General features: G+C 45.0%; 1 protein-coding gene across 2 annotated transcripts; it reads right to left on the bottom strand.

Moving 5' to 3' along the window:
* Positions 1-6376: 6376 nt before the first annotated feature.
* On the bottom strand, positions 6377-13309 carry LOC144713772 (IAA-amino acid hydrolase ILR1-like 6). Of its 2 annotated transcripts, none has more exons than XM_078588452.1 (5): positions 12939-13308; positions 12705-12830; positions 12148-12462; positions 10144-10269; positions 6377-6886 (listed from the first exon to the last, which is right to left on the bottom strand). In XM_078588452.1, the coding sequence occupies exons 1-5, from the start codon at positions 13278-13280 to the stop codon at positions 6446-6448; spliced, it is 1350 nt and encodes a 449-aa protein (XP_078444578.1). In that variant the 5' UTR covers positions 13281-13308; the 3' UTR covers positions 6377-6445. The 2 variants fall into 2 exon arrangements, with proteins under 2 accessions (XP_078444578.1, XP_078444579.1); XM_078588453.1 differs by having other exon boundaries at positions 6807-6945; positions 12939-13309.
* Positions 13310-18959: the final 5650 nt, after the last annotated feature.

The raw sequence follows: 18959 nt of genomic DNA, 5'->3' as shown, positions 1-18959 counted from the left end.
CATTGTATTGAATACTATTTTGAGTAGCGATCAATATTAAGTGCTGTTGAGGAGAATACATTATTTAGAAATATGCTGTTATTGCTAGATCTTTGTGATCACTCAGGTTAAGGCTTTGGGGACCATAAGAAGAAGGCATTGGGGGCTAAGTTGAAGTAGATTAAGCAACGTCATCCTGTGGAAGCCTTTGAGGGTTGAGGACGACAAAGCTTCATCGACTTTTTCTTTTTCTTGGTATCCTTGTTCATCCCTATTTCCAAGTTATTTTCTTGGGGGGCATTCACACAAACTTGGTTAGGGCACATCATCACCTCGGGACGGATACCCCCGAACAGCATTAAGGATTAGCCTAAGCTGTCTAGAAAAAATAACTATGTCTTCCATTTCCTCTACCTCATTTTTTAAGTATAAAATTCCTAGGCTAATTAAAATGAGAATAAAATATAAATAGAGAACCTAATTCACACCCCCCCCTCTTAGGTTGTTCCTTGGAAACCTAAACTAACAAAAGGAATTCACTCGGTCACTTTGCCTCCTCATCACATTATCACTAAACTAAAGCATTTACATCTCTTCCAACATTTAATCCTCCTTCCCATCTCTTCACCTTCTCTTCACTTCATAATCCACATATCTATTTTATTCTCTCTCACACATTACTATGAACTATACTCCATCAGTCGTCTTAATCTTTAAATATTATCAATATTCATATCTCAGTTTCACTTGCCCCACTATCTCGTATGTTATAAATATCTCATCTCACCCCATCAACAAATTCCTAACCACAGTTCCTATTGCCATAATCCTTACACTCGCCATCCAGATTTATTTCAGTTACTAAAGGTATTTATTAATTGTATCTTTCAAACTCAAAATCCAATAATGATGTAAATCAAAAATATAATTTTGATTTTATCGGTGTCTAGGTTATAAGTATAAGTGAAGTTGTTGAGACTGCTTCATGAGTTCTAGTTCAAATTATCAATGCAGGAATTAGTTGGCCTTAATAAAAAGGTGAGAAATAAAAAAATGAAGAAGATTAAATATTACACAAGCCTTGTAGTCACTTTAAGTTAGGGAGAAGTGCATTTAACATAAATATGACAGTAAGCAACGATAATACAAAAGTGTGTAAACTATACAAATGAGTCAAAGGGAATTTGCCCACACTAGCATGTGAGTGGTGATTTTTCCAAGAATCTAAAAATGTAGGTATATGGTAGTCTATTGAAGAAAAAAATTTTCTGTAATAGACTACCATATACCTACATTTTGGCTTGATGTCCCTCTACTAGTCCAGGTTGTGGCTTCATTATCTCTTTTGGTCCAGGTTATAGCATGGACATCGCTTTTATCCAGTTTCAATCCAAAAATAACCATCTAACTTAAGTGAGTCCTGAAAATATTATTTGACTCTATCGAATCAAGTATTTCTTTGTTATATATTAATAAAACATATAAAATAGAATGTAATAAATAGTTCAGGATTTTCCCATTTTAACCCTAAATCATGAATAACGCGTGTGCAAAAATAAAATGAGTGAAAAAATGAAGTATCAAATCATATTTTTTGACTTATTTTGATATAATCAAACAGCCCCCAACTAAATCATTCCTTCTCTTTTAGCAATCCCATTAATTTGTCTTGTGCCATCCAATTATCCTTGAAGAATATGAGTCTGATGTACATAATATAAAAGTTTTATAAATACTGATACCCCAAATAGAATGTGTAAGTCAACTCCCTTCTGAATCGAAAGATCTAATCAAGATGATAAAGTGAACGTGTGTCTTAGAGTGATCTCATCTTTCTCCACGTGTAGGCAGGACTCAAGTTTTAAAGGCAATGTACATACTCTCTCAATATGCCCCCACTAAGCAGTAGATGTCTCCACTATACTTCCACCCAATTGGTGGGGAAAATGCTTCCAGTGAAACAAGTTTATGAGGATGTGGTTAAAGCTGATCTGTGTAGGTAATGAGATAAGAGAAGGATGGATGGCTCGAAAGAGGGGTGAAAGGGAAGATGAAAGTTGGCATGAATAGAAGGCAATACATCGTAGATATCTTCCAATTTTATTGACATAAGGGGGAGAGGTAGAAAAAAACAAGTGAGGAAAATGCAAAAAAGGGAAGATAAGGTGCTAAAAAAATGTTCAGTATCAAAAAATGATGCATGAGTAATATAGGTGATCATCAAATAAAGGAACTCCAAAAGAAACTCAAAAGAACTGAAAGGGGAGTATGATTTAGAAGTTGAGTTTGCTTAAAGAATACAAAAAATTTTTAAGTGTAGATAAATTTAATTTCAAGATTCTAAAATTGTTCCTTCAAGGAGCACTTTAGGAGCAAAAAGTGGTACAAACCATAAACTAAAAAAAATTAATCAGGAGTGACACAAGACTTTAGATATGTTTGAAAAGCATTTTGGAAGGATGTAACAAAATAATTTATTCCTTAGGTTTGGCATTAGCAGTGTCTACGAGAAGGAGAAAATAAATAAAGATTTAGGCGCAATAAGAAGAAGAGGAGAGATTACTATTGGATCACGAAATGAACAGGTTTGAGAGAAGCCTGATGAACCTCTCACTGACCCAATTATAAATATACATGTATATAAACTTATTGGGATACAAGATTGACTTGAATATACCTTATTTCCCAAGTAATCAAGTTCCATATCAGGAAAAATTTTCAAAGAATCATATGTTATGTTTTGCCCGGCCCTGCTTTTGTCTCTGGTTTGATGGTTGTATATGCCAAAATATAGTATTACCCATTACATTTACTGTTTGTCATTTGCAAAAGTTCAGCTACACATATTGTGTTGGGCCTTGACTTCTGTACTATGATTTGCCATTTCAGTTTATATAGGAGCTATTGTTGCTTCTTTCCTATTTATGGTTCTGATGTTCAGTAATCAAATAACTGAGACTCCGGAAGAAGTATGATGTACTTTCTAGTGACTGGTATTATGGGATGAATCCTTCTATGGGAAGTGTTATTCATTTTAGAAAACAAAACCATTCTTTTACTAAAAACCCCCATAGATGAATACTTTCTGATATAGAAAATTTATGCCATAAAGGAACAAAGTTAGACTAATTTTTTTTATTTTTGAGCAATTTATTTTATACCTACTACTCTGTCCGGTTGTTAGTTCTTAATCTGATACCCATAATTGGTGCTTTTGTACTACTATAGTTCTGATATATTTACTCCCTTCCTGGCCATACGATCCATATAAAAATCTATGAGAGGAGGAAACATCAAGGACATAAATGAAGGATTAACAACCTAGAGAAGGAAGACACTGGAGCAAGTGGCCCAAGGGCATTGATCTGGAAAAGTTATTACCAGTTCTTGATTGGTAGTGTAGGAGGAAATAAAGGCAAAATATTAATAAAGGAGGAAACCTAAGGGGTGGTCGCATCTTCAGTCATCTGGCCTAGAGATTAGGGCTGCATTAGACTTTGGGGTTTGACCCGGATTCTTGGAGACCGTTGAGAGATTGAGACGAGGACCATAATTAGCTTGAAATATTGACTTTATACTTTGAGTGACATTCATCAATCTTGGTTTGTATCTACTGGCTACACAAGAGCCAAAGCTTACAATCATATGGGGCATTGAGGTATGCTCTCTCTCTCCTCTCTCAGTGTCCATTTTCATTTTTTAGGCAGGACAACCACACAGAAGGGAACAGATAATCTAGTGATGGCGTAGTTGTGACTGTACATTGTTGAAAATTTGGAAGATTGTTGACTGCTCCTTGAGTTGGCTATTGACTTATTCTTGAGTAAAGCGTTGATTGGCATGGTGCACAGAGATGTGTGTGACAAGAGAAAGAGGGAGAAGAGAGAGAAAGATAAAGATGTTGGGTTCTATAATACTTGGCATGGATGAAAAAATCAAAACATTCCCTAGCGTAAGACTTTTGCCAAATCAAACAACATCATTAAAACTATGAAATGAAGTACCTTTACACGGATCTCATCCATAATTTTTTGGATCCCGAAGAGAGACGAGTTGAGTTGCTCAAGTGGGCAACCTCTACACAAATCTACACGATCCTCGACACGTCGAACCTCCTCCTTGTTGACGAGCCCCGCTCTACCTCCACCCATTGTCGTTATGCTGTTCTGATCGCATCCGGCATGGAGAGGGGAGAAGAAGGGGAAGGCCCCTGAACAATTCTAGCCTGGGTGAATTTCGTTGAGGGCCTTCCCCTGTTTATACTAAGTGGGTATTTTTCATAAAAACCCCCAAAACTTAAGTATATCTTCCGACGTCCAAAAGACCATTTGCGTGTGACCCTCTAGGCCCATGTATCAGTCTAGTTAACGGCCCAATAACCTTTATTGGCCTTCCAAATTAATTAACTATATCATCACATAAATTTATTGATGTTGAATTGATTTAACTCAATCGATAGATCGAGTCTCCAACACGTGGGGTGCCAAGCTGCACCTCGTGTTCTAGAAGATACAAAGGAGTGTGTATTGACTCACCTCATGGAACTTGTTCGTGTATGTATAGTCCCTCATCCACTTGACACTCCTTTGTCGACTTAGGGTATGGTCAACTATCAAACCCTGATCGGTCATCCAAGTTAGTACTGATGCATTTGGAATCATCGTATAACTCTTCTCTGATATTTCACTGCCATGGACAAGGACTTCATCGCATCATCTTCCTTAAGATGTCACCTCTTATACGGAGGGTGGACGATCCCATCTTGACCACTCAATCGCCTTCGTGTACTTCTTGATGCACCCGAACTAAGACCGTTTAGAATCCCATGATTAGAGACTCGTTGGCCATAGCCAAAGTACAGCCGTCTGTCCACAAGACGTCTTTGGTGTCTCAAGTGTAAGGACCACTTACACAACCATGAAGTGAATCAACCTGATTGACAGTTCAGTATAATACTATTCAGGGATACGTATGGATCAATTCATTGAACTCTTTCCACTAAAGAGCACCCACTATATATCCTTAGTGTCGCCACACTAATGGCTACGGGACTGGCCATACTCATCATATGAGTGAGGCTAGATAGTGCTATTCTATCCGGATACTTTGATGTCCTTCTCGCGTATCCTTCGAATTGGAATGTTTAGAACACATGCTTAAAGACTAGTGATCTCCGTATTACGATCTCATCATAATTCACTAAGTCTGATCATGTATTCATGGACTTCATTATACGCATCACACGTGCACTATAATGAATATGTTGTATTAATGAACATGGAACGAGATGTGGAATGTGTGATTGGCTTGCCGGCCACATATATTGCCATCAAGAGAGAGAGTGTGTAATAGAGAGACAGATCATAGTAAGGAAAAAGAGAGAACTTGATGGACAAAGAGGGAGTGTGATAGAAAGACAGCATGATTGAGAGAAAGCGGGAGAGAGAGATACAAAAGGATTAAGAGAGAGGATGCACAATAGAGAGAGCATGATATAGAGGGAGAGCACAATGGAGAGAGGGCAATTGAGAGATGTAGAGGAAAGAGAGTGCGAGCAAGAGAGAGCGAGAGGGCAAGAGAGAAAGAGCGAGTGATAGAGAGAGATATAATGCTAGAGAAAGAGATAGCAAGAGACAGAGATAGAGAGGGTGTCCCCTCAGCGGCAGCGGCTTCGGCAGTGGATTCGGTGGCGGCTAAGGAGACACCTATAGGCACAGTTTCTAGAAGGAAACCTTTCTTCAAAGCAAAGTCACAAGGAGAGTTTGGGATCTTATGGATCCATAGAGAGGGAGAAAGAAAGTGGGAAGAGAAAGGGAGGATGGGGCAAGAGATGGGTTATTCATGGTGGTGGGTTTTCATGCATGAACTGTTGGGGATGTGTTAGCCCTCCCATCACGGGAATGCGGGAGAAGGGGAACCTGATTTCTCAACCCCCCACCCAAAGAGAGGGTGCCCACAAAAACCAAGGCGTGCCCCCTCTCTCTTGTCTTACTGTGAGGAAACCACCCATTTGGGCCCCATTTCCCTTATTAAAAGAGGTTTCACCACTTGAAAACCCTAATCTGAATCCACAGACGTCAAGGTGTTTTTATTGTCCATTTATCTTGTCTTTCTCTCTCTCTCTCTCTCTCTCTCTCTCCCTTGGTTTATTGTTTTGAGTAATTGTCTTGATTACTCCTTGGTGGTTACTCCCTTGTCTTGGGAGTTCAAGGTGGAACTCTAGCATTAACTTCTACTCCAGCATATGACAAACTTGTGCCCTGCACCAAGAACAAGTGACTTTGAATCATGGGATTTCTACAATTGCCTTGCACCAAGAACAATTGCCGGAGACATACGGAGGTTCTTATTATCTGTCTCTATATGTTGTATGGTGTCCAGGTTGATATATTACACATTTTTACCATAGAATCATGGGATTTCTTTCTAAGTAAAGCTCTAGAGCAAATGGGTAACACCTCCAACGTCAACCGGCATACATCTCGGAAAGGACACTCTCTCCCTCTCTCCCTCTCTCTCTTGAGGATTGAGGTCGGAGGATGTGGTGGCGTTCCCTGAGATATCTCTCTGCGATGGCGGCGTGAGTGGCGGCTCCGACAGGAAGTACTCTCTCGTCTATCATGAACCGAGGAGAATGGCCAATGTGGATGGAGCCCACGCTCTCGTTGCGTATCCCCACGAAGAACAAGGCTGCGGGAACGACCTGGGCGTAGAAGGAGAAGTCCTCCGCGCCCATCACGGGCGCCACGGTTCTGAAGTTGTCCCTCCCCAGAAGGTCACCGGAGACCCTCCTCACGTGCCCCACCAGAGCCTCATCGTTCACCGTCGGCGGGTAGAACGGGTAGTCCTTCTCGTAAAAGTCTACGACCGCCGTGCATCTGTAAACCTTCGCTTGCTCGACTATGACCTGGAAGATTGCCACGACTCTCAGCTCCTTTGGTTCGCGGGTCTTACGGGTTATGTGTCCTAGAGATAGCGAAAGATCTAAGGACAGAGAGGGGTATTTAAAAACTAAGAGATAGAGAGAGTGTGTGTGCTAAAGACAGAGGGAGATTTCAGGACTAAGAGAGAGAGAGCATGCGTACTAAAGACAGAGAGGGAGAGTGTGTGTGCGTGTACTAAAGACAGAGGGAGATTTAAAGACTATGAGATAGAGAGAGTGTGTGTGCTAAAGAGTGGAGGGAGAGAGAGAGAAAGAGGGGGAGAGAGTATGTACTAAAGACAGAGAGAGAGTTCTAGAGACACAGGGAGAGAGAGAGTGTGTGTGTTTAAGACAGGAGCAGAGAGAGAGAGAGAAAAAGAAAGGGGGGGAGACTGTTGGCTTGTTCGGGTTCATTCCCGAACAGTTGGCAAACTCTACCCGCTTAGAAAAATGGTCAAAAAACTGTATTATCAGAGAGCTAGAGAGAGAGAAGAGAGAGAAAGTTAGCTAGGGGAAGGGGAGAGGGGCACGGGAAGCGGGAGGAGAGAGAGGGGATTGGGAGTGGAGGGGGCACGGGAGGGGAGCAAGAGGGGAGGGGGCATAGGAGAGGGAGAGAAAGAGGGGGGAACAAGAGAGGGGCGGAGAGAGAGACGGAAGAGGGGGGCGGAGAGAGAAAGGGTTGACGGGAGAGGGGGGCGGAGAGAGAGGTGGCCGGGAGAGGGGGCGGGGAGGGAGAGAGGGGGCACGGGAGAGGGGGGCGAAGAGAGAGAGGGTACTGTAGAGGGGGTCGGGGAGAGAGAGAGAGAAGGGGCACGGTAGAAGGGGGGGGTGGGCAGAGAGAGAGAGGGAGCACGGTAGTGGGGGTTTCTGGAAGGGAAAATACTACGAAAGAGCATGAACTTTTCTTTGTCTAAAAAATAGCATGAACTCCCATGCTTGTCTAAAAAAAGCATGGGCCAATAAGAAGACACCACTTGGCTATGGTCAACTGCTGACGTGGTAGCCACCGTGGCAGCCAGGTGGACTCCATGGTGGCATCCACGCAGCAGCCCCTCGCCGACGCCGCCCGGCTCTGGCGGCCGCCGGCGCCGCCCGTGTCCGCCGCCGGCGCAGGCGGCAGCGGCGGGAATGGGGAGGGTGGCAGAGCGGCGGGAAGGGGAGGGGCAGCGGTGGCGGGAAGGGGTAGCAGGCGGCGGCGCGGCGGGGAAGGGGGGAGGGGTAGCAGGCGGCGGAGCGGGCTACCCTTCCCGCCGCTCGCCGCCTCTCCCTTCCCCACCGCCGCCTGCTACCCCTTCCCGCCACTCCGCCGCCCCCTCCCCCATTCCCCGCCGCTGCCCCGCCTGCGTCGGCAGCGGAGACGGGGGACGTCGGCGGCGGCCAGAGACGGGCGGCGTCGGCGGCGCCTGCTGACGTGGACGCCACCGTGGAGTCCACCTGGCTGCCACGGTGGCTACCACGTCAGCAGTTGACCATGGCTGACAAAAAAAAATAAGAAGACGCCAAGTGGCGTCTTCTTATTGGCCATACTATTTTTTGACAAAAACGAAAGTTCATGCTCTTTTGTAGTATTTTCACTTTACGGAAAACCTAAACCTAGACGTGAAGTTCAGTCTCCCGCTCATTCCGAGTAAAAGCTTGAGAACGAGAGAGGGAGAGAGTGAGACTGAGATAGGGAGGATACCAGAGGGAGAGAGTGAGCGGGCGAGACTGAGAGAGAGAGTATGAGAGTGACAGAGGGACAGAGGGAGCGGGTGATAAGGAGAGTACAAGAGGGACAGAGGAAGAGAGTGAAAGAGGGATAGAGGGAGAGGGAGAAGGCAAGTGAGAGAGAGTTCAATAGGGAGAGAGTGGGAGGAGAGAGGGAGAGTGTGTGAGGGAGAGAGATATGGGGAGAGTGAAAACGGGACAGAGGGCGACAGAGAGAGGGAGAGAGAAAGTGAGGGTAACAGGGACAGGGAGAGAGGAGGAGAGGGGGAGCGGGAGAGAGGGCGAGAGAGAGAGGAAAGGAGGAGGAGAGGGAGAGCGGGAGAGAGGGAGAGAGAGAGGAAAGGAGGAGGAGAGGAGAGGAGAGAGGGCAAGAGAGAGGGAAAGAAAACGAGAGGGAGAGAGTGAGAGCGGGAGAGAGGGCGACAGGGAGGGAGAGAGAGCAAACAAGAGGGAGAGTGAGACCGGAACAGAGGGAGAGGGGGGGGGAGAGAGGGAACAAGAAAGAGAGAGGGGGAGAATGAGCGGGAGAGAGGGCGAGAGAACTACCGGGAGGGGAGTGAGGGCAGAGAGGGAGAGAAAGATAGAGGAAAAGGAAACGAGAGGGAGAGAGTGAGAGCGGGGGAGGGGGCGGCAGGGAGGAAGAGCGAACGAGAGATACAGTGAGACCAGAACAGAGGGAGAGAGAGGGGTAAAGAGAGAGAGATTGAGCGGGAGAGAGGGAGGGAGAACGACCAGGAGAGAGAGAGAGGGAGAGGGAGAATGAGCGGGAGAGAGGGAGAGTGGATGAGAGAGAGAGAGGGAGAGATAACAATAGGGAAAGAGGAAGAGAGAGAGAGGGCGAGAGGAAGATGGCGAGTGTGGGAAAGAGGAAGAGAGAGAGAGGGCGAGAGGAAGATGGCGAGTGTGGGAAAGAAAGCGAGAGGAAGAGAGCGAGAGTGGAAGACAGGTTGAGAGAGAGGGAGAGGGCCAGTCTTTGGTCCCCTTCAACGGCAAACCGGACCCGGACCGGAAGGTTTGGCAGCCCTAAAAGGGCTGACCAACGGCTTGTGTCCTTCCCTAGTCATGGGAGAGGGGAGGAAGACATGATTATTTTTATTATTTTGTAAAAAATAATTCCTCAACCGTTCGGCTGTTTGAACTTGTTCGGATAGGATTTTTTCTATTTGGTTTGTTGGCGTTCGTTGGCACATGCCAATGTCATGTTTGCAAACAAACTAAACTTATTTTCCCATCCCTATAAGAGAGAGGGAAAAAATGAGAGAGAGAGAGAGAAGAAAAGGTGGAGAGAGAGAGGGAGAAACGGAAAGAAGGGAGGAAGGGAGGGAGAGAGAAAGAAAGGAGAGCGAGAAAGAAAAAAGAAGAGAGAGAGAGAGAGAGAGAAAGGGAAGGAGAGAGAGAGGAGGGAGACAGAGAGAGAGAAAGGAAGAAAGAGAAAGAAAGAAAGAAAGAAAGAAAGAAAGGGAGAGAGAGAGAGAGAAAGGGAGAGAGAGAGAGAGAGAAAGGGAGAGAGAGAGAGAGAGAGAGAGAGAGTTTACCTGCTCTATCCTTCGCCGGAGCTGCTGGTAGTTGGGGCTGAAGGTTCTGAAGGTTCCAGTGAGAGTGACCAAGTCCGGGATCTGATCCAGGTTGCTCCCTCCATTGAATGATGCCACCGATATCACCTGAATCAGATAGACGCAGAGTGGAAGATAATGAGATTACTTGGATTCCATCCTTCCACGAGAAAGAAGAGAGAGAAAGTAGTATGATTTTCCTGTCAACCCTCCTCTCTTTGTGTTAGAGAGATAGAAAATCGGTCCATCTCTATCCTTCGGTCCGCTCTCGGGCTCGGTCCGGGCTCGGTCCGGTCTTAGGTCAGTCATGTTGACTAGTCAATATCAGGTTGACTTGGTCTTCTCTAAAGTCACCTCTGGTGTTGAAGCAGTGTAGAATAATGAGAGAGTGAGAGGGGGATAGTGAAAGAGAGTGAGAATGAGAGAGGGAGAGAGTGACACTGAGATAGTGTAACGGCAGAGAGAATACGAGAGAGAGAGAGAGATAGAGAGAGAGAGTGAGTGCGATAGGGAGAGAGGGAGCAGGTAAGAAGGCGAGTACAAGAGAGAAAGAGGAAATGAGGAGAAGAGAGGGAGAGGGAGCAGGCGAGAGGGAGGGAGTTCAATAGAGAGAGATTGCCAGAGGGAGAGAGTGTGTGAGAGAGAATGAGAGAGGGAGAGAGCAGGAGAGAGGGTGACAGAGAGAGGGAGAGAGAGGGGTGATAGAGAGCGGGAGAGAGAATGAAAGGGCTTGAGAGAGAGGGAGAGAGGAGGAGAGGGAGAGCAGGAGAGAGTTTGAGAGAGAAGGGGAGAGAGGGAGAGAGGGAGAGAGGGCCTTGAGAGAGAGGAGGAGAGGGAGAGCAGGGGAGAAGGTGAGAGAGAGAGAGAGAGGGAGAGAGGAAGAGAGGGCGAAAGAGAGATGGCCTTGAGAGAGAGGGAGAGTGGGAGAGAGGGACTTGAGAGAGAGGGAGAGCGGGGTGAGCGGGTGAGATAGAGAGGAGGGGGAGAGCGGGAGAGAGGGTGAGAGAGAGAGGGAGAGAACGAGTTAGAGAGAGGTGGAGGGGGAGATCGGGTGACAGGGTGAGAGAGAGAGAGAGGGAGAACGAGATAGAGAGAGGAGAGGGAGGTCGGGAGAGAAGGTGAGAGAGAGGGGGGAGAACGAGATAGAGAGAGGGATAGAGGTAAACAAAATGAGTGGAAGAGAATGAGAACGGGAGCAATGGAAAGAGGGATCGAGGGATGGAGAGCGAAAGAGAGAGGGAGGAAGACCGGAAGAGAGAGGGAGAGAGAGAGAGGGGGAGAGGGAGGGACAGAGAGAGAGAGAGGAAGAGCTGCTGAAAGAGTGAGGAAGTGAGGAAGGAGAGCGGGAAAGAGGGCGAGAGAAAGAGAGGGAGAGAATGATATAGGGAGACAGATAGAGGGAAAGAAAAGGAGAGGGAGAGAGTGAGAACGGGAAAGAGGGCGAAAGGGAGGGAGGGAGGGAGAGCGAACGAGAGGGAGAGCAAGACCGGAACAGAGGGAGAGAAAGAGAGGAGAGAGAACGAACGGGAGAGAGTGAGAGAGAACGAGCAGGAGAGGCAACGAGAGAACGAGAGAGAGAGATAGAGGAGAGAGAACGCGCAGGCAAGAGGGAAAGAGGACGACAGAGAGAGAGAGAACGAGCGGGAGGAGGGCGAGAGGACGAAAGAGAGAGGAAGAAAGAGCGAGAGAGGGGAGAGGAGAGAAGGGGAGAGGGAGAGGGAGCAAGTGAGAGAGTAACGGTCTTCTGTCGGGTTCGACGTGCGAAGGGGACCCGGACCGGAAGGTTCTGTCAGCCCTAAAAAGTCTGACCGACGGTCCGGTTCGGTCCGGTCTGACCGAACTTCGGTCAGACCGTGTCCTTACCTAACTTTCTCAGCATACCTCTCAGATTATTTATCATTTTTCTCTGAGTCTCTCTCTAACTTGAACTGTTTGATGACGAAAAGAAGCTCTTTTGGGGCTGGTAATGAGGTCTCTTCGGTTTACCTGTGAGTCGAGGGGGTTCGCTTCACGAGAGACGATGTTCTGAAGGCTGATCACGGTGGCAGAGGCGGCGAGGACGGGGTCTACAGAGAGCTGGGGATACCCGGCTTGGCCCTGCCTTCCCCTGACCACGGCCTTGAAGAAGCCGCAGCCGGCGAGGAGAGCGCCGGGCCTGGTGCCGACGACGGAGGTTGGGAGATCGTGGAAAACGTGGGCGCCGAAGATGGCCTCCACGCCGTCCAGTGCTCCCTCCTCGATCATCTTCTGCGCTCCGACTCCCGCCTCTTCTGCTGGCTGGAACAGCAGCTTCACGGTCCCCTGCCATCACCAACCGTAGCTAAGATGATGAAGAAGACGACCAAGAATTGGAAGAAAATATTTACGGTGATGCTGAAGAGCCCAATGATGAATTAGTAGAAGAAGAAGCAGACGCGGATGGAGAGGACGAAGATGATGATGATCACGACGATGATGATGAAGATAACAAAGAAGAAGACTGTGATCATCAAGAAGAAGTAGATGATGATGATGATGACGATGATTATGCAGATGATGAGAACCTGGAGATGACGCTCGCGAGACTTGAGGATCTTCGCGGCGCCAAGGAGCATCGCGACATGCGCGTCATGACCGCACGCATGCATCTTCCCCGGAACTTTGCTCTTGTTCTCCCACTCCACCATCTCCTGCACGACAAAAACAACCTCTTCCTCAATCACCTTCTCTCTCTCTCTCTCTCTCTCTCTCTCTCTCTCTCTCTCTCTCTCTCTCTCTCTCTCTCTCTCTCTCTCAACCTGGATGGGGAGGGCGTCCATGTCGGCCCGGAGCGCTACCAAGGGAGGCCGGCCGCTGCCGATGAAGGCGGCGATGCCAGTCTTGGCGAGCGGATACTGGTACTTCACCCCCATCGCGTCCAGCTGCTCTCGCACGAGCGCGCTCGTCTCCTCCTCCTCGAAAGCCAGCTCCGGCGTCTCGTGAATCTTCCGACGAACCCACCTCAGCCACCGCCCCATCTCCGGCGCCGCCGCCTCCGCCCTTATCGCCGCCGTTATCGCCGCCCCCTCCCCACCTTCTCCGCCCGCTAACTGAACCGCCCCCACTAAGAAGTAGATCACCGCAAGCTCCGTCCTCCCCATCTTTCCCTCCTCTCCCCACTTCTTGGAAGTTTTCTTAAGTACAACCTTGGGTAGCGTCCGAATATATGCTGAGGAAATATAATGATATTTTCTGTCCGATGTGCCGACGAGCAGATCGGTGAGTGGTTTATGAACACGTTGGATAATATCGATTGTCTTTTCGGGGGGCTAGCTAACAGCTTGATGTAGACTTGTGTTCTGTCCCCAGCCCTCGATGCGAGAATCGATACAATCCAGAGTTTTACTCAAGGAGATCTACCGAGACAAAGGTAAAGTGAAAGAGCTCGTGATTGGTCGGTATGTAAGGACAGAAATCGGTCCACTCGTTGCCTGCCCAGTGCAATCTGAGATAAAAGTAGAATATACATCTAGATATACAGCGGAAGAAGACGTAGAGAAAAAGACAACGTCCCAAGCAACAATCGATAGTATCCCACATGTTTATAAACGATATACTCATCTGCTCGTCGGCACATCTGACAAAAGAATCACCGAGACTGGCGTATAGGAGAGAGAGAAAGAGAGGACGGAACCCCCATGCGTATCGACGAGAATGAGTTTATTCATTTTAGTCTTCTAGTCTATTCGTTTAGTGTTGAAATCTTAAGCATACTTCCAAACGAAAATAGACCCTAAATAAAGAATTTTGTTGATTTTCAAGAATGAACTCGAGGTTTCTGACGGACTACTCCATTTTAAATATTATTCTAACGCCACATTTACTATTATAACATCAAGTTACAATGATCGTAAATCAAATTAATTTCTGATCTAATTTTGGTTTTCTTTAATTATAATTTTACCAAACCAAATGCAAAAATTACAGATCTTTGTCGCATCCATATCCGCAGTCCTATCAGGCATCAAGGACACTCAAAGAGGACGCACTTAGCATCTAGTCTAGGGATTGCTGCCCAGAGCGATGCTCAGCATGCACTCTTTGTTCCCGTCCATTGATCTCTATCCAATACTAGAGAAGAGATTGATTGTGAGCTAGATAGATTTACAGATTTACTATGAGAAAGATAAAGATGTCATGCGATGTAGCCGTAGAGTTGGAGAGAGAAATGGTGATTGATGGAAATCGATAGAAGCGAGAGATAGAGAGAAAGTTGGCTGCCCGTTTACTCCATTTACACCTGCCCCAGTACAATCAAAGAGATAGCATTATTACATAGTGTTGCATCTAGATAGAAAAATGAACATGCAAGGATGGAAATACATTTATACTTTTTCCTCCGAAAAAGAATCTATAAGTAAGTGATGGGGTGTCATTGATACCCAAAAAGTAGTTTCGTGGTGCCCATAAAAGGATAATTGTCTCGATTCTCCTGCCTTTTCTCTCACAAATATTCTATATATGAACATGATCTATGAATAATATTTGATAGAGACTAACGATGATTTACACATAAAATCATCCTCCTTTTTGACACGTTGAAATTATACCCACCCTGGTCTCTATTTGTTTTGTTCTCTTCTAGGTCTTTGGGAGAACCAAACATCGTAACAGAGTTGCGGACAGCTTGCAGGAATCTTCGAGCCTTTCTCCGGACTATTAGGAGAAGACTGAAGTGCACACTGCACCAAGATCTAAGTGTCTAATTATTTGCCAACTGAGTGGTCGTCAACTCCAATCATCGATACTTTCCACATGCCAACTCGAGAGAGAATTTTTCCCACTAGTGCTTTCGATTCTGCACTACAGCCTTAACGGTCCTACCGTGTTTCATTTTGTCAAGTAAACTAACTTCTTGGAGCAGAGCCTCTTTTTGGAGCTTGCGGAGGTGGTGGCGGCAAGAATGGGTGATGGTCGGATAGAACATGGAGGCGGTCATGGATTGGGCTGACCGCCGATAGAGTGGCCAAAGGAGAGGTGACAGCAGACAGTGGAGGGTGGAAGTCATGCTCACTACATGCTCATGATGACAGGAAAATGTGGGGTAATACACTAGCCACAAGCGAGCAACGTGTGGACGAAGGTGAGCCAACATACTCACTACAAGCAAACACGTGCCAGATAGACATCACCTGGCTACAGGATGGAAATGTGCAGGTGGCTGGTTAGGTGTGGCAGCGATGGCTAAAGGTAGTAATGGCAAACCATAGTCAGTACCTAGGGTGAAAAGGAAGAGTCTCTCACTATTCAAAATTCACTGACATCTTCATTAAGAGAGGAGCTTTTATATCATTTTCATTTGTCACTTTTGGAATTCAAAGGAAAAACCCAAAATATTCAAAAAACAAATTTAAAGAGTCCGCTACATCTTGTTCGATGTCTTGACACCAACCAATAAGGCTATTAAGGGCTTCCCATCCGTTCCCATCAATTTTCTCATTCAAAACCAACAAACCCTTGCTCCATACATCAAAGACCTAGTCATCAATCTTCGACCGGGTCAAAAAGGTTTGGACATGAGTGGCCTTAGTCCACTTTCGTGATCCATGAGTCAACCGTAGATGGTTTACCTTGCCAATGAACAAGAAACTATGTTTTGTTCCACTCTCGTTGGAGGTGATTACTTCATACAATATCTCCTCGATGTCTTCATGTCAGTCGGAGGGTGGTGCGTCATAAAAATATAGGTGGATGGAAAGCCAATCACACATTTCATGTCTTCTTCCATGTTTAGTGTGATCTCCATATCACAATCTCATTTTAATTCACTAATCTTATTCCATATTTACTAATAGAATATATTCATTGTAGTGCACATGTGATGCTTATAATGAAGTCCATGAATACATGATCGGAATTAGTGAATTAAAATGAGACCGTAATATGGAGATCCCTAGTATGTAATAATCTGTTCTAAATATTCCTATTTTAAGGATACTCTACAAGGACAGAATAGCACGATCTAGCTTCACTCATATGATGAGTATGCCAGTTCCCATAGCCATTAGTGTGGAGACACTAAAGATAGATAATGGGTGCTCTTTAGTGGAAGGAGTGCACTGAATTCATTTGTACGTATCCTTGAATGGTAGTACACCATAAGGTTGATTCGTGTCACGGTTGTGTAAGTAGTCCTTAGACCTAAGAAACCAAAGACATCTTGTGGATAGACAATTGTACTTAATCATAACCTACGAGGCTCTACTCATGGGATTTTAAATAGTCTTAGTTCGTATGCATAAAGAAGTTCATGAAGATGATTGAGTGACTAAGATGGGATTTTCTACCCTTGGTATAAGAAGTGACAGCTCTAGGAAGACGATGTGATGAAGTCCTTGGCCAAGTTAGTGAATATCAGAGAACAGTTCTCTAATGATTTCCAAATGCATCACTACTAACTCAGATTATCAATTAGAGTTTGATAGTTGACCATACCCTAGGTCATCCTAAAATCATCTAGCGGATGAGGGACTATATGTACAGGTTCCATGAATGGGTCGATATATTCTCCTTCTAGAGCATAACGTGTAGCTTGGCACTCCACGGGTTGGAGACTATCAATTCTCCTTCTAGAGCATAACTCAACCTATCAATTGGGTTAAATCAATCTGACGTTAAATGATTTATATGATGATATAGTTAGATTATTTAGAGGCCGAGAAAGGATTTTGGGCTGCTCAAATCGTTAACTAGACTAATACATGGGTCTAGAGGGTCACATGCAAATGATTTTTTGGACGTCAAAAGATATACTTATGTTTGGGGGGTTTGATGAAAAATACCCACAGTATAAATAGGGGAACTCCTGAATGAAATTTAGGCAGACCAGAATTTTTCAAGGGCCTTCCCCTCCTTCTCCCTGCTCCCCATGGCTCATCTCCATTCCCAAGGTGATTAAGACGAGATTATGATTGCGATGGAGATTGAACGGAGCTTGCCAAGGTGAAGGAGGATACTCGTTGTGCTGAGGATTGTGTTGATATATCTAGAAGTTGCCCACATGAGCATCTTGATTCTTCTCTCTTGTGGATCCAAGAAATCACATACTCGATCAATGTTGAGATTATATGTTTCATGGAATCCTTATGCTCATACAGATCAAGACCTCTAGAATCCAAAAATGCAGGGGGAGTGGACACGAAAAAATCTCTCTTTAGAGAGGTCATACGTAGGGACGAGTCATTAGACGAAGGAGATGGGGCCTTCTCGAAGACCAAATATGAGACATTGAAGGAAGAGATGATCCCCCATGTAGAGGGTGTATTGAAGACATTGGCATCTTCCCCTATTCATTCTAGGATCTGGAATGGCCCAACATCAGGAGCACGAAACTTACTAACGTGCTTAAGAGAAAATCTCCAGCCTTACTCTCACCATCAGCATATTTCCTTAAATTCCCAAAAACAACAGCATAAATCTGTGCACTATTTATATGATGCATTAGTACACATGATGAGATGATGAATTTTCTCATGTTTATTTCTAATATGTTTGGGAAAGGATTCATCATCATCTAAGACACTTGCATGAGGCAACATGGGCATCATATCTTTAGGTTTGCTAGGTGGATGACAATGGAAAATTTCAAAAGGACTCATGCCAATGGTATGATTGACAAATGCATTATAAGTCAACTTGGCACTTGGAATGTAGTCCCAAGACTTGAGGTTATTCCCAACCAAAAACATGCGGAGATTACCCGACTCTTATTCACAACCTTGATTTGACAGTTAGTTTACACATGAATAGACGTCGAGAACTTAAGCTTTATACCTAAAAGATTCAGATGGGTTTTTCAAAAATAGTCAGTAAATTGAACATTTCTATCCTACACAGTTCTCTCTAGTAGACCATGGAGACAAAAAACTTCATTAGAATAGAGTTTGGTAACACGAGAGGCATCACAGGTTTTAGAGCATGGGATAAAATGGACAATTTTGCAAAATTGATCAACAAAGACCATAATTGAATCTTGATTCGTAAGAGTAGGGGGAAGCCCTAAGACAAAGTCGATGCCCACGCCATCCAATGGTTTATGGGAGACTGAAAGGGCAATATAGAGTCTAGTATTCCCCTTGACATGCTTACCCAATGCACACACTTGCCAGCGAGATACAATATTTGCCACATCACCCTTCAAACTAGGCCAAAAGAATCAACACTCAACTGAGATGATAGTCTAGTCACTACCTGAAAGAAGCCATTTTTTGATAAAATGGCTCCTTTCAAGTAGCATATGGAACAAACTCATAGACATTGATAAGATATGAAACATCACCTTCCCATAATGATTCATTATCTTAGATGCTAGAAAGGTTTAATTTGTCCGAATCCCAAGTTTATATGAAGAATCATGATAACAAGCATCACATGGCATCCAGCTTCAAGTAAAATAGTATATTTATGTGAAAATATAACCTTATAGGGTCAAAATCTTGTCCAAATAACCTTATGTGAAAAAACATTTTCCAGAATATTTTCCCCTACACCATCATTGAAAATTTGGTCCAGTCTCTTGCAAATTGGACCTAATTTTTTATCTCTACAAACCACGTTGTTTGCAGAGATAGGGGGGAATAGAGTTGTGTCCCATGACTAATAATCTTTCAAATGATTGGGAAATTCTAGGTTTATCATGAAACAATCCTATCCTAAAGGTTAAACCATGATTAAATGAAATTATGGTAAGTGGAAGGATCTACCCAATTATGAAGCAACATGTGATATACACCTCAAAGTTAGTGACAATTTGGTTTTAACGGAGGGAAAAACCTATATGA

The sequence above is a fragment of the Wolffia australiana genome, chromosome 16 (genome assembly GCF_029677425.1).
Source record: "Wolffia australiana isolate 7733 chromosome 16, ASM2967742v1".
Classification (NCBI taxonomy): domain Eukaryota; kingdom Viridiplantae; phylum Streptophyta; class Magnoliopsida; order Alismatales; family Araceae; genus Wolffia; species Wolffia australiana.
Note: the sequence above shows the minus strand (reverse complement) of the source record. Positions and strands in the feature narration are given on the sequence as shown.